The sequence below is a fragment of the Macrotis lagotis genome, chromosome 1 (genome assembly GCF_037893015.1).
Source record: "Macrotis lagotis isolate mMagLag1 chromosome 1, bilby.v1.9.chrom.fasta, whole genome shotgun sequence".
In the NCBI taxonomy this organism is placed as follows: Eukaryota; Metazoa; Chordata; class Mammalia; order Peramelemorphia; family Peramelidae; genus Macrotis; species Macrotis lagotis.
In genome coordinates, this window is record NC_133658.1 from 670,686,435 (window position 1) to 670,700,023 (window position 13,589).

General features: G+C 32.9%; 1 protein-coding gene across 2 annotated transcripts in view; it reads right to left on the bottom strand.

Annotated features, from left to right (window-relative positions):
- ITGAV (integrin subunit alpha V) overlaps positions 1 to 13,589 on the bottom strand; it is a 149,421-nt gene that overhangs the window by 57,212 nt on the left and 78,620 nt on the right. For both annotated transcript variants that reach the window (XM_074215544.1, XM_074215543.1), the window contains 2 exons: positions 9,912 to 10,026; positions 4,074 to 4,135 (listed from right to left, as the gene is read on the bottom strand). In XM_074215544.1, the coding sequence (XP_074071645.1) occupies positions 4,074 to 4,135; positions 9,912 to 10,026 (177 nt within the window). The remainder of the gene's footprint in view (positions 1 to 4,073; positions 4,136 to 9,911; positions 10,027 to 13,589) is intronic.

Sequence of the window (13,589 nt, forward strand, 5' to 3'; positions counted from 1 at the left end):
CAAGTTTTAAATCTATGAGCCTATGATTTAGCAATTAAAAGTAAGTTTGGAAAAGGCACTTTTGATTGAGATCATATGTCAAAGTGAAAAAAGTTTTGAGGAGAAAAGAGGAAACAAACAATTCATTATAGCCAACTTTTCTCAGAAGTTTGGATAGGGATGGTATCTAGAGTTTATGAGTTGGTGTTGGCAAAGACTCAGTAATAGTGAAGAGAAGAGAGGAGATATGTTTAGGTGACTGAGATCAAGAAAAGAGACAGTTCACAGTGAATGGTCTCATTTTCTCAGAAAATTTAAGAGAGGAGACTCTTAGCTAGGAAGGTTAAGGGAAGGTAGGAAAGTTGAGGATGGAAGAGGTTTGGAACACCTGTGCAGAGTAGGATAAAGAATCAATTAGGAAGGAGTGAAAGCAAAGGTAGTGAAGTAAAGCTCAGGTAACATAAATAAGATTAGATACAACTTTTTTGGTACTAATTTATTGATCCAATTTGAATGTTGAATGGAAAAGTTGGTAGGAAGAATAGTTGGAGATTGTTAGGGGATTAATACTGATAAGATCTGGGTACAAGACATTTGAGAATGGAAGATAACATGCAGGTAGAATTGGTTAATTATTAGGTCAAGATTGGAATGGATGAAAAGTGAAGTCATTGTTAGAACAACAGTCAAAAAGGTTTGCTGGAGCTCTCTTCTACCTGCTTCATGATCCCATCAACCCCTTTGAGCTGAATTATCATCATAATAGAGTTGAATCCCATGTCTCTATGTTAAGCCCTAGTCTCTCTCCTAAACTACAATCATGAATCACCAACTACCTTCTAATCATGATTCAATAATATATTAATAATATTTCCAAGAAAGCCTCCTCCCAACATACAATTTGACTTAAATTTTAAAAGCAATTTCCAATTTCCTAATTTGAAATTTGACTATTAATGTTTTCAACTGTCTTTTGGACATGTCAACCTGAATTATTTCCTAGGTATCTTGAACTCATCATGTACAAAGAAAAATGTATCAAAGAATACCATCATTCTCCTAGTCAGTCTGTTTTACATGACCTTGGTGTAATTCTCAAGTCTTATCAGTTTTTAATCATGAATACTCTTTGCTTCCCTCAACTGCCCTGGTACAGGCACTCTTCAACTTATTCTTCAACTAGTGTGATAGAATTCTAATTGTTCTCTGTTTCAATACTCTCCATTGCAATCCCTCCTCCATTCAGCTGTCAAAGTGATTTGACTAAAGTGCAGGTCTGATGGTGCAGTGGGCAAATCACTAGCCCTGATGCCAAGAGGATCCAGGTTCAAATCCAGCCTCAGACATTTAATAGTTGTGTGACCCTGGGTAAGTCATTTAATCCTAATTTCCTTGCATTCAGAGTTATTTCTAGTTGTCCAGATTCATATCTGGTCACTGAACCCAGATAAGTCTGGGAGAGAAAATAAGGCTGGTGACTTAGCACAGCACCTCTTTCACTTAAATGCAATTCATGTGCATGTCATGGAATTACCTTCAAAACTAAAAGATAAATATCATCAGTTCTAAATATGGCATCCACCTACTCCATAAACTCCAAGTGATTCTCTATTTCCAACCATGATCAAAAATAAAGTCTTCTGTTTGTCATTTAAAGTCCTTCAAAGATGCCCCCTTCCTAGATTTCTACTCTTCTTATCCTTTATTTGTCTCCATATGGCCTGAGGTTCAACAAATTGGTTCACTTCCCCATCACCCAACTTTGTGGTGTTCTTTGCTCCAGGGGTAGCTAGGTGGTACAGTGGATAGAGCACTGGCTTGGAGTCAGGAGTACCTGAGTTCAAATCAGGCCTCAGACATTTAATAAATACCTAGTTGTGTGATGTTGGTCATTTAATCCTATTGCCTTGCCAAAAAAAAAAAGTTCCTTGCTCCAAATTGATGGGGAGAGAAATTAGCAGAACCAGAATAACATAATACACATTAACAACAACATGGGGGTCTTAAATTTTTAAAAGTTGTCTTACTTATTATGTTATTTTTTCTATGTTTTCTTTCTTTCATTTAGATTTGATTCTTCTATCACAACAAGATCAATATGTATCTATTGTTTAGCATGGTGATAAATATAGAGCCTAACTCAGATTGCTTTCTGTTGGGGGAAAGGGGAGGGAAACTCAAAACCTGGCAAAAAAAGACTGGTTAAAAACTACCATTGCACATAGTTGGAAAAATAAATAAACAAAATATCAAAAAAAGAGTTCTTTGCTCTTTCTTCTTCTTCCTCCCTAAAACTAACATTGTTAGTTTCTTCCCTCAGAAATTTCCTTTCTCATCACTGTATCTATATTATATATATATATAGAGTTATATATATATATATATATATATATATAGTTTTATATATATATATATAGAGAGAGAGAGAGTTATTTGTATGTTATATTGCCCATTAGAATGTGAATTCCTTAATGAAAAGGAATTTGATTTTGCTTAACTTTACATCCCCAGAGCTTAGGAGACTGCCTGTGTCTGATTGACTACCACAAGATAGTACTGAAGTTCAAAGATTGGGATGATTTTAGTCTCCAAGAGAAGAATGTAAGTTTTTGATCAAGGAATAATTAGAGCACCTGTAGGTACTGCTCAGCTCCAAACAGATGTGGCCATATCTATGTTTGGCTAAGTTGATAAAATTTGAAGAAGTCATAAATGTGAATACTGAAGTCCCCTAGTATAATGCCAGAAGCTGGGAAAGAAGAAAATTGTGAGGTAAGTTTTAAAGTCCTTGACATAGGAGGAAGAATGAGGGCTTGAAGGCAATAACCACTTTGATCTGTATGGGTAAAAATAATTAATAGAGTGATGATTAAAGGAGAAGAGATTGCCAAGTGATGACAACAAATGAAAAATCTCAAAAATGGCAATGGAAGCAAGGAGCATTCTGACTCCCCAACTAGGACCAGTGTGTCATGGAATGAGAAGAGATCCAACCAGAAATGGAGAGGCTGACCAGGATTCAGGGCCATTTTGAAGCCAGATTCTGTGAATGGAACCAACACACACAGAGAAACTAAATTATTTTGATTATAATCTATGTTTTTCACTTGGTATCCGAATGACTCCCAACATCAACATTCTGCAATTAAAAAAAAAGCCAAGGGATTTGGAATCTTCCACCTGTTTTCAAATCTCTATTACCATGAATAAGTCATTTCACTTCTCTGAGCCTTAGTTTCTATAAAATGTGGTGTTTGGACTAGATGACCTCTGAGTTACTTTGCTAGTTCTAAATCTATGTTCTTATGATATTACATAATAGATGGCAAAAAATCTACATTTCATTGTACTCCATTCTAATCATGATTTAATAATACATTAACAATGTTACCAAAAAATTCCCCACCAAGATAAAATTTATGTTAACTTTTAAAAATAATTTGCAATTTACCCAATTTGGAATTCACCCATTAATTTTTACTATTAATAGTCACTTATCAGTTTTTGAAGGGACTATTTATTCAGATTCTATAGGAAAGCCCATCCCCTTTCTCCTTTCCCTCTTATATAGACTACATATTTCAAAGCTACTTATCACTATTTCTAGAAAGGGAAGGAGAAAGAAAGAAAAAAAACCCTGAAATTCAGATCTTTAAATTTTGATATTTAACTGTTTTGTTAATAATAACAATCTAATTTTACTATTATCTCATGGAGCTGTGATTTTTTTCAGTCCAAGTACTCCTTCCACATAGTTCAGTCTATTTTATGTCTTTACAGATAGTCTTCAACAGTTGTTGTAGCCAAAGTAGTCTAGGCCAAATCTTCATCAAAAGTTTCCTATATCTATCTATTCCTATATATCCCATTATATAATAATACCTTAAAGATAACTAAAGTTAACACAATTGGTCAACATATTTTATTATTATTTGTGCATTTCAAATATCTATATGAAGTCTAGCCTTTCCATTGCCATTATTCATTTGATGTCATGGTCTTCTTCAATTACAATGGATAACAACAACCATGAATAATAGAGTAGTGGGTAGACTTTAGTTTTCTCTGATGTTGAATAAGGATCAATAACTTACTTTTGTAAAATCAATGCTGAATCCTCCTTGACAAAATCCCTGTCCATCAGCATCAATATTTTCTAAAGAAAAAAAGTTACATAAGTCATAAAAATAACTCTGCCATAATTAGATAGCTAATACTTTATTAGTGCATTTCAGTAAAGAAAATAAGCATCAAGTTTTTTTAGATTTTTATTATAGACAGAAAAAAAGAAAGATTGAAGCACTTGAACCAATGTGTAAGAAACAGCTGAAAAAAACCCCCAACTAAGATTCTTAGTCCTCCCCCCCATGCCCAACCTTGTTTCATAACTGAACATCATTTAATCAACATAAATGCAAGAAAGGAGGTACTTAAAATTTCAATTATATTTTCATACTTCTTGTGAAAAGTTCCAAAATGTACATCTAAAGGTTTATTACTATTCCAAAAAGATCAGACACTCAAGGGGTTCAAAGCTTCAGGAGATAATTATACAGTTTTTAAATAAATGATTTTCTTCTGAATAGTTCAATGTAAAATAAGACAAACAAAATGAGTTCTGAAAGGTTAAAGAAGGGTCACTTTTATAATTATATACTTTCATGAAATAATAAATCTAGAGGTAGAAGGGACTCAAGAGTCTATCTTTATCCAGTCCCATTTTACTGATGAGGTCCCTGAGGCCCAGGAAGGTTAAGTGATTTTTATATCTTTATATCTCCTTCAGTGATTTGCAGTGTTTTACATGTAATAGGTGCTCAGTAAATATATGTTGAATTTAAAAACCTAAATTTCTTTCACACACACACACACACACACACACACACACACACACACACTGTGTATTTATTTATATATCTATCACAAACATTAGACTCTGGTTACTAGAAGATCTTTATAAATGAAATAAGGTAAGTAAAAATCATTTAGCACACTGCTGAAATATACTAGATACTATATATTTATTTACTTTTCATTTCTTTTTCTTCCCTAATAATTATGTATTTAAATATGCTATATAATTATAACAATGTATTAAATGTACAAATAACATGTACATTACATATATTTAAATAACTAACTAAATGAGTAACTGAAGTCTCATCTTTTTTTTGAAGCTTGAACCTTTTTAATAATACTGATCAGCTCCCTAGTATTAAAAATCAGGTAAAAATCTCTGAACATTTTTTGTTATTTTTAGAATATATCCTGAATAAGATAACATACACTTGTTATATTTTTAAGAGTATCCAAGGTTCAAGCTTTAAAAAAGACTAGGAAAACATGGAGTTGTAGTTTCCAGAGCATGGTAAATCATTCTAAGGAATTCTGCTGTGACCTCAAGTCAACCACTGTATATCCTTTGTTGCAGTTACATCATTACACTATTTCAGGCTGTGAAGACATTCTATCCCGATTACTAAGCTGTCAGATAATTTCCAGTGTTTGTATGATCTGCACTTCTGAAAAAAAATACTTATTTTTAATAGTTCTTGGCTGGTATTAGACAAGAGTATTTACTTTTCAACATTTTAAAAGGTTTTTGTTGCTGTAATTGAACTTTGTATATTTTAACAAAATTTTCTGAATTGACCTCTAATCAAAACTAATGTTCAGTTTTTTTCCTTATTATATCACTAAAGTCTCATCAACATATTTTTGGGTTCCTACATAATATAATAATCAAGGGAATGAACAACTGCTTCAAAGGACATGGATGAGATAATTTTGAAATAAATACTAATAATCAGAAAAGACAGAAGAAAAAAGATAAGTCTTGCTTTTAACAATGGAGCTGGAAAAATAATATTGCAAATAGTTTTTGAAACTCAACAAAGTTGATCTATGAATAGATGATGATCTCTATACCTAACCCTTTTCTCTCCCAAGCTCCAGTCCTTTTTTCCTCCAAATGCTTCCCAAATAATGGAATGGCCTCTGAGGCCATCTAGTGTAACATACACAAGAATCTCATCTCTAAGTAACACCTCCAACATTGCTCTTTTAACCTCACCATAACATTAATCTCTATAGAAGGACAATTCATCCCCAAAGTATCCATACTCTGGAACAACTACTATGGAATAGTTCTTATTACTTGGAAGTTTTCATTCCACTGATCCCTAAAATTCAACCTGTCAAAAATTAAATTCATTATCTTTTTTTCTTTTAAACTTTCTCCATCTCTAAAAGTCCTAATCTTTCTTCATATTCTCACCATCTCATTTACACAGAATCACAACTTCAGTGTCATATATCATTATTCCTTTTCCTTTTGCTAGCTGCCACCAATAACTTGCATAATTTTGCTGACTAAATCACTAAATCATCTTTTTTATCTGATCCTTTCTTTCTGCTCCTTTTTTCACCAGTGTGATCTGAGAGGTGGTGATTGTGTCCCTTTCTCTAGCTTCTTCATCAATTCTTTCTTCATGAAGTTGACAAAATAATTTCTTTAAGGCACCAATCTGTCACACTATTGTACTTTCAGAAACCTAACTTGCTTTTATACTATAGATTAAAATATATACTTTTCTTCCTGGCAATTAAGGTTTCTAGCCTGAATTCAAATTAATGCCACATAGAGTCTACATTTCAGAAACATTTAGGATAAAAATTCCCCAAAGTCACACAGGTGGTCAGTGAAAGAACTGAAATTAGAACCCAAAGCCCAAGCTTCCTTCTTTTGCTCATTACATCTTAAAATGCAGAATGAGTTCCCCACTTTTGGCCCCAGAATGAAGTCCTGCTGTAACACATGACTAAAGTCATACAGGTCAGAGAATAGTTAGAGAAGAATGAGGTCTCTAGTCTTGATACAAGGCACTTCTGCATTTACTTTCAAATGTCAGGTTTTTCATTTGGGGTTAATTATATTATCAAAAATTCAAATATGAATTAAGAATGCTTTTATTTTCAAAAATATCTTTCCTTGATCACTATTCTTTCTTAGATTATCTACATTATACTCAACAATAAGAAAAGAGAAAGAGAAATATGAAGACCACCTTTGAGAGTCAAATTCACTCATCCATTCAATAACCATACTTTGAGAATCTACAGTGGGCATTTGGTGGTCTAGGAAATTTCCCCTCAACCAAATCTCCATTATCTCCATCCCCTTTCAGAGTTTCAGTATAGTCTTAACCAAGAAAATTTCATAAGATCTGACATTTCCCACTAAGGTAGAGGACTAATAAAACCATGACAATGAATGTCTATATCTAAATAAAATGAAGTCTCCTCACTCATCAGATTTTTAACTCACTGTGAAAAAAAGGAAAAATATTCATGTGTAAATAATTTGTTGTGATAACTCAGTTTTGTACTATAATGGACTCAGATGAAAACATTTCAGAAAACTGAAGTTTGCTGTTTCAGCACTATAGCATTTTCCTTTTATTTTAATTTTTTTGGTGGAAATTTTTCTAAAATTTCCATGGTTTCTTTAGCAGACCACACTGAACATAATTTAATTTTTTTCTAGATATTCATCAATACTCAAAACATTAGTCATTATTACTGTACTCAGGAGTGTAATGGATAGAAATTGGAATTGGAATCAGAAAGATCTGATTTCATATCTTGCATTTGATATGTATTAGCAATGTTATGTTGGTCAAGTCACTTAATATCTAGGAACCTCAGTTTGCTTGTATAAAACTAGGGTGATAAAAAAGTATTGGTTTCACAGTTTTGTTAGGAGAATCAAATCAAATAAAAAAATCTTTCAGGCATAAAATATTTTATAAAGACAAATAGAAGGATGATGATGATGGTGACTTTATGAGCCACTGAGATATTCAGATTATATTTGCTCCTACATGAAATGTCTATTTTATAATTCATGTATTTTTTTCACAAATTTTTGTTTCTGCCAAAATCAGCTGCTCCTCAGTTCATCAATGTGCCTCATCCTATAAGAACTAAATTCCTTTAATTTTCTAGTTCTAATCTGCTATTGGCTTAAGACAAGATGATAAAGATTATAGGAATTGTGTTAATAGGAATAAATAATTTTTGCATTAAGGACTATAAAATAGTAATGTGTATGCCCTTAAAACACAAGTTGTATGGTTAGTTTTCACATCTCAGAGCTCTTTTTTATATACTTTCAGTTTCACCATTGCTACTTTGAATATCTGAAATTGTTGGGAAATGGACCTCTGGATAAATAAAATTTGCTATATCTTAAATCCCAGAAGACTCCAAATATACAAATAAAAGAACAATGATGACACGTAAAATTTAGCCTGGAATAAGGACTAAATGGTTAATTTCATTGATATAGCTAATTTATGGGTAAGGAAAGTCACCTTACATTGCATGTGTGCACCACCTCAGCAACCTAAAGGCCTAGAGAGTGGCCTAGTTCACTGAAAGTTGAAGTGATTCATCCAGAATCACATAGCCAGTATTTATTATATATATGGGACCTGAAAATGTCTTCCTGGCTTTAATTACACCACTCTATGCTGCATCCCCAAAATTTGACCTCTACAAATAAATACAAATATATTGAATATAATAGTATATCTAGAAACCATAATCCAGCCTAAAAAAACTAGAAAGGAATTAGAAAGATGAATATAGAACTTCAAGTGTGAAAATTGAAGTTTAACAAAATTGATCTTGAAACACAATTTGTCCACACAAATTCTTAAGGGCTCATTCTGTGATATACTCTCTGATCTCCTAATTGAGAGTAAACATTTAAGAAAAGAACATATTTACATCATGTTTAGGAATTGTGATAAATGAAGGAGGAAGATACAAGATTCTTCCTTATGAAAAAGACTGAGTAGAGTAGTTGCTCTTTTCTGGGAAAAGAAGTTAAAGATAAGGCTGGTTAGAAAAAAAGGCAAATTAAAAGCTTAGGGAACAACAATAATAATATTAGCATTTATATAGTGATTTCTATGAGCCAGGTACTATTCAATTATTATCTTATTTGATCCTCACAACAACACTGGGAGGCAGACGCTATTATCATTCCCATTTTATAGTTGAAATACACAGTTAAAAAGTATCTGAGTTTAGAGTTGAACTAAGGTCTTTATGATGTCAGGTCTAGTGCTATATCTCCTGTGTTACTTAGTTGTCATAACACAAGGTTTCTTAGAAAGATCTGACATAAAGGATATGCTGGACTCTCAATGTTTCTTTGAATCATTGTATCAGAAGGGTCCTATAATATAACCTAGGAGACCAAATTTCAAGACCCAACTTCAAAATTAACTACATGTGTGACCATGGCCAAATTGCTTCATCTGACTAAAGTTATTTCTATCTCCGTAAAACATATGTAGTACTAATTAGACTGCCTCAAAGGGCTATTACAAAGAAAGCATTCTCCATTGATGCAGAATAATAACTCATTTGTAACTTAAATCCAAGAGCTGCCTGGGGAAACTAAAAGTGACTTTGTCAGGGTCACATCACAAGTTGTGTCAGAGGGAAACCCATATGCCCAAGTCCTGCTAGCTCTCTGAACTGTAGTGGTGGAGTAATTAAAAGAGCTAATCAATATGTATTTCCTGTAAATTGGAATTATGAGACTATTTGTGTAATAATGTTTACAGATGTGATTTCAAAATCATCTAATAATGTGAAGCATTATTCTAGAGGGTGAGAACAAAAATCTTCATGGGAAAGCCAGGAAGATTTGTCCACTATTCCCAGAGAGTAATAGGATTATATTTTTATTCAGCCATTTTGATCTCACAGGAAAACATAGTCAAAATCTTTATAACAAATTATTTTGAGATGAAATTCTCAGTCTTTATAACAAATTTTAACAAACTAAGCTTTATATCATCCTATCTAAAATAGATGCTACAAAGCATAAAGGAAGACATTGTTTCTTTACATACTTGACCTGCAGGGAGCATATTCAACAGTCTTAGTTGCATCTTGTAGAAAGCACGTTCCAACAGGTTCTCTCTCTTGTTTCAGTTCAGTCCTCCAATGATACAGGGGTGCACAGGCCTGACACCAAAGAAGAAAAATAAATAGAATATTGGAAAATATTAATTTTAAAATCATCTAAATCTCATTTCTCTATCCATCACTCTACAATATTAAAAATCCAGTAGGAGGGGCAGCTAGATGGTGCAGTGGATAGAGTACCAGCCCTGGAGTCAGGAGCACCTGAGTTCAAATCTGGCCTCAGACACTTAATAATTACCTAGCTGTGTGGCCTTGGGAAAGCCACTTAACCCCATTGCCTTGAAAAAACTAAAAAAAAAAATTCAGCAGGTAAAGCCACATCTTAAACTGTTCAGGGTCATATTGAACAAAGGAGAATTTGATAAATAAATCCTTTCTGAATATAAAAAGATTCAAAATAAATATCTTTCTCATATCCTATTAAAAACACATAAATTAGTTCAAATAAATATCACTACAGAGAACGTAGGATTCATTTCCCCTTCAAAAATTTAAATGTTTATTGCTCAAATGAGAATCAAAGTTTGAACTGACTTTTAGACATTAATTCCTGTGATGAAAAGATTCCTTTAAATGGTTCTGAAAACAATTTGTTGACTGAGAAATTGTTATACTATTTTCAGGTATTTATTTCAGAATTACACATAAGAATCACTTCATTATTTTATATTGTAAAGACATATGGAGAAAAGAGTAATTTGATTAATTAGAAGCAATTTAATAGATTTCCAATTTTTTTAAAGAAAAATATACCAACTGGCTAGGTGGTTCAGAGTATAGAGCACTGGCTCTGGAGTCAGGAACACCTGAATTCAAATCTGACTTCAGACTCTTGATATTCACTAGCTGTGTGTCCTTGAGCAGGTCACTTAACCCTACTGCCTTGCAAAAACAAAATAAACCAAAGAAAAATATACCAACTGACAAATGTAAAAAGCATTTTGATGTGACAAAGCATCTGACATTGGAGTTAGGAAGACTTGGGTACAAGTTTCCTCCCCTTACGTATAATGGCTATAGGACTAAGCAAGTCATTTAAATTCTAAAGTGCCATAAAGCAACTCTCCCAGACTATTTGCACAGAGACAGTACATATCCAGGAAGATGTTCACTACAAGTTGCCTTGACAAATGAAAAAGCATAAATTTGGTTTTTTGTTGTTTTTTTTTAAGTAAGGAATAAAGGCACTATATTACACAAAGATGATTTGCTTATTTCATTTTGATCTAAAAGCTTTTAATACAAAAACATAACCTGCACTAAAACAGAACTGCTGTAATGAAATCGATCTATTCCCTCAGTTAATATGGAGATGAGGATGAAAAGTTTCATAGCTTAGTGTATAGACAGGCCAGCCTTAGAGTCAGAAAGAGCAGATTCAAGCCTGCCATTGACATAAAACTGTGTGGCTTTGAATGAGCCTCTTTGTGCTTCTAGTTAACTTCAGGACTAGAAACTGCAAAATAAGATTTTTTTTATACCAGGATTTCGTTATGCCAATAAAATCCCAGTTCAAAAGAAAAAAATTCTAACATGGGGAAGCAGAAATAGTTCTGCTTTCATTTAAGTTGAATAAGGAATTAGATACAAACTCAAGTAAACCACCAGGGTTCTAACACCATAGAACAGAGGAGATAAATTGTAGCTTTTTGCTAGATGCCTTTGCAGCCTATCTGAAATGAAACCTTGCCAGAGAAGAATCTTAAATCACAAGTGAATACTGTAATTTAGCACATATAATAGAAAGGGAAAAGAAATTAGTTATTAATTCACCTTTGGGGGAGTTGGTATGTAGAGACTACAAAAATTAAAGATTCATTCACCTAAGAAAAATATCTTAAAATTTATCATTGCTGGGGGTGGCTAGGTGGCGTAGTGGATAAAGCACCAGCCCTGGAGTCAGGAGTACCTGGGTTCAAATCCAGTCTCAGACACTTAATAATTACCTAGCTGTGTGGCCTTGGGCAAGCCACTTAACCCCGTTTGCCTTACAAAAAAAAAAAAAAAACCTAAAAAAAAATTATCATTGCTACTAACATTGAATTCCTTTCTTTTCTCCTGTTGAACAAAGAAATACTTTCCTGAGGTGGGGATTATTAAATAATTTATTTTGTTATCAAAAGAAATTTTCTTTAAATTTGAATTTCCTGACAATTATAATTTTTTTAAATTGAGGTAGCTGGAATATGAGGTTAGTCAGTTTTATTTTAAAGATAGTAAAGAACTCCTTTCTTCTTCTATGCTATTATTTTATTACTGATGCTTTTTTGCTTTTTACAACTCATTAATTTACAAATGTATCCCTTCCCTTCCTCAACAGTCTTAAAATTTTTAAATGAAAAATTGTTTAGTCAAACCAAGTACAACACTGGTCACATCTGAAATTTAAAAAAAAAAATTACCCTCCCCAGTTTATCTTCTGCAATTAAGAGAGAATTTGACTGGTATAGCAATAAATCTATCATTGATTTAGATAGTATTCTTATACTACCACAATTCAACCCTGAGCAATGACTATCCCTTCAGTTTTTAATTCATTCTCCTTTCATATCAACTGAGTAATTTTTATGAAAACTTATACAATACATGGTAATATATTACAAATATACTATAATAATATAGTATAATTATACAAATAAATTAATGTACTATATAACAAATAACATTTTCAGGGTTTTTTTTCAATTAAAGCATAGTAAATTGATCCACTAGCAAATTATTCAAAGAAAACCAAAGCAAAGAATTTGGAAGAAATGGAGCAAGATGATTAAAAATAAATTGCAGAATAACTGGATGATGATAGGTCTGTCAGAAGACTAGTTTTGAATGACTTCTAAATTTTAAGTTATATATCTTGTTAGTACTGTTGTTTTCTAATTGTAGTGCAAGTCTATTTGAAGGCAAATTGGCATTTTGGTCAAAAAAAAAACAAGTAAGTTAAGAAAGGGGTTGGTAGGGGGGCAGTTAGGTGGTGCAGTGGATAGAGCCCTGGTCCTGGAGTCAGGAGTACTTGAGTTCAAATCCTGCCTCAGACACTTAATAAGTGCCTAGCTGTGTGACCTTGGGTAAGTCACTTAACCCCACTGCCTTAAATTTTAAAAAAAAGAAAGAAAGGAGTTGCTGAAGAAGTGGTAGAAGAAAGAACAATATCCTGAAAAATAAAAGTGATGCATCACATCACTGTACTCTGCTGTGGCCAGACCAAATCCAGTATTACATACAGTGAGTTACATTTTAGGAAGGATATTGACAAAATGGAATGTGCACAAAGGACCAGTTTGGTGAGAGAGCTTAAACCTTATTAGCTATTATTCCCCTGGAAACCATGTTTAGCATATTATGTTTGTCATCACTTCAGTTGTGTCTTTGTGACCCCCTTTGAGGTTTTTTTTTGGACAAATATTCTGGACTGGTTTCCTTCTCATTTATTACAGATGAGAAACTAAGACAAACAGTGTTAAGTGACTCACCCAAGGAAATAAAGCTAGTAAATGTTTGAGACAAAATTGGAAACTCAAAAGATGTGTCTTCCTGATTTCAGGCCCAGAGTTCTATCCAGTGCAAAACATAGTTGCCCTAAAATATTCACATATAGTAGGAAT